This window comes from Nuphar pumila, chromosome 6 (assembly GCF_984573655.1).
Source record: "Nuphar pumila chromosome 6, dmNupPumi1.hap1.1, whole genome shotgun sequence".
Lineage (NCBI taxonomy): Eukaryota > Viridiplantae > Streptophyta > Magnoliopsida > Nymphaeales > Nymphaeaceae > Nuphar > Nuphar pumila.
The window spans coordinates 92237116-92238434 of NC_143254.1; the positions used below are offsets into that span (position 1 = coordinate 92237116).

A 1319-nucleotide genomic window follows, 5' to 3' on the forward strand; every position below is an offset into this window, starting at 1 on the left:
AGTAATCTAGCTTCGTATAATGAGACCATGAAGTGTGGAGGCTTGACGTTTGGATCAACCATGGTTCACCATACAACGATTCAATGGGTCTTTTGAGAGAGAGAGAGAGGTGCATCAGCTCGTGCGCATGCACAGAGTAACTTGACATGCACGTGCGCACACCCACACCCAACTCAGTTCGTGTCTGCTGCAAGTTTGCATGCGTGAGAGAAACAACAGCAACACCACATTGCCACACATACACACAGAGAGAGAAAGATTCTCTTGCAAAAACTCAACTCCATTAATGTCTGAAGCGATCTAGCTCGTCAAGAAAAGAGGAAAAAAGAAGAAGGAAGAAAGACCAAGAAATAACGAAACGAAATCAACAACTGCTGTATTCTTCTCATCTCCAAGCAAGACCCTTATTACCAAAACCCAAATAAGACGATAGACCAGACAAAACGTCCAAACAAGAACCCCTCCAAAAGAAACCCACGCTTCAACCCTCCATCCCACCAACCAAAACACTCAACAAAGGACAACCGACCCCGAACCCGCGCCTCACCTACTAAGACGTAGAGTTATACTTGGTTACCGCCATAGTCCCCTCGGTGATCGCTTGATTGGCGAGCCCACCGGGCAGCACCAACTTCACCGCCGACTGTATCTCCCTGGACGTTATAGTGTGCTTCTTGTTGTACTGGACGAGGCAGTAAGCTTCTTGGGCGATCCTCTCGTATATGTCCACCACGAAGCTGTTGATGATGACCATCGCCTGATTCGATATCTCGGTATTCGGGTGTACCTGCTTCAGCACCTTGTATATGTATCTCTTGTACGACTCCGAGCTCTTCTTCTTCTTCTTCTTGATGCTATCCTTCTTTCCCTTCTCCTCTCCGATCACTGCCTTTCCTTTTTCTTTTCTCGTCAGCTTCTTCCCGGCACGTTGCTCCCGCTGCTTCTTCGCTGGCTCCGGCGGCAGCATATCCGGCGGGGGCATCTCCGGCGGAGGCATCTCCTGCGGAGGCATCTCCGGCGGAGGCATCTCCTGCGGAGGAATTACCGGCGGAGTCGATGGTCCGGCATCCGGAGACTTCTTCTTCCTGGCTTTGGGGGCCATCGTCGGCAAAGGGATGGTGGACCTGAAAGTTGCTTTGAGGGACGAAGGAAGAAGAAGAAGAATGATAATGAGAATGATCGAGATGGCGTCGTATGGATGGTCATATAGAGGTGACGAAGGCGCCCCATTGGAGGAAATATTGCCTCGTGAGTTGCGCTTCAATTGATATAACCACAGCCGTTGATTTAATTGTTTTTTTGTTAATCTTGGAAATTTC

The 1319-nt window shown here is 49.3% G+C and overlaps 1 protein-coding gene across 1 annotated transcript; it reads right to left on the reverse strand.

The window, feature by feature from the left end:
* Nucleotides 1-276: 276 nt before the first annotated feature.
* LOC149835153 (uncharacterized) lies at nucleotides 277-1107 on the reverse strand. Its single transcript, XM_090010425.1, has one exon. It carries the CDS (start codon nucleotides 1100-1102, stop codon nucleotides 551-553), a length of 552 nt encoding a protein of 183 aa, XP_089866551.1. The 5' UTR covers nucleotides 1103-1107; the 3' UTR covers nucleotides 277-550.
* Nucleotides 1108-1319: the final 212 nt, after the last annotated feature.

Excerpts from the sequence above, each read along its gene's own strand:
- LOC149835153 (XM_090010425.1), bottom strand. The coding sequence starts at position 1,102 with ATGGCCCCCAAAGCCAGGAAGAAGAAGTCTCCGGATGCCGGACCATCG.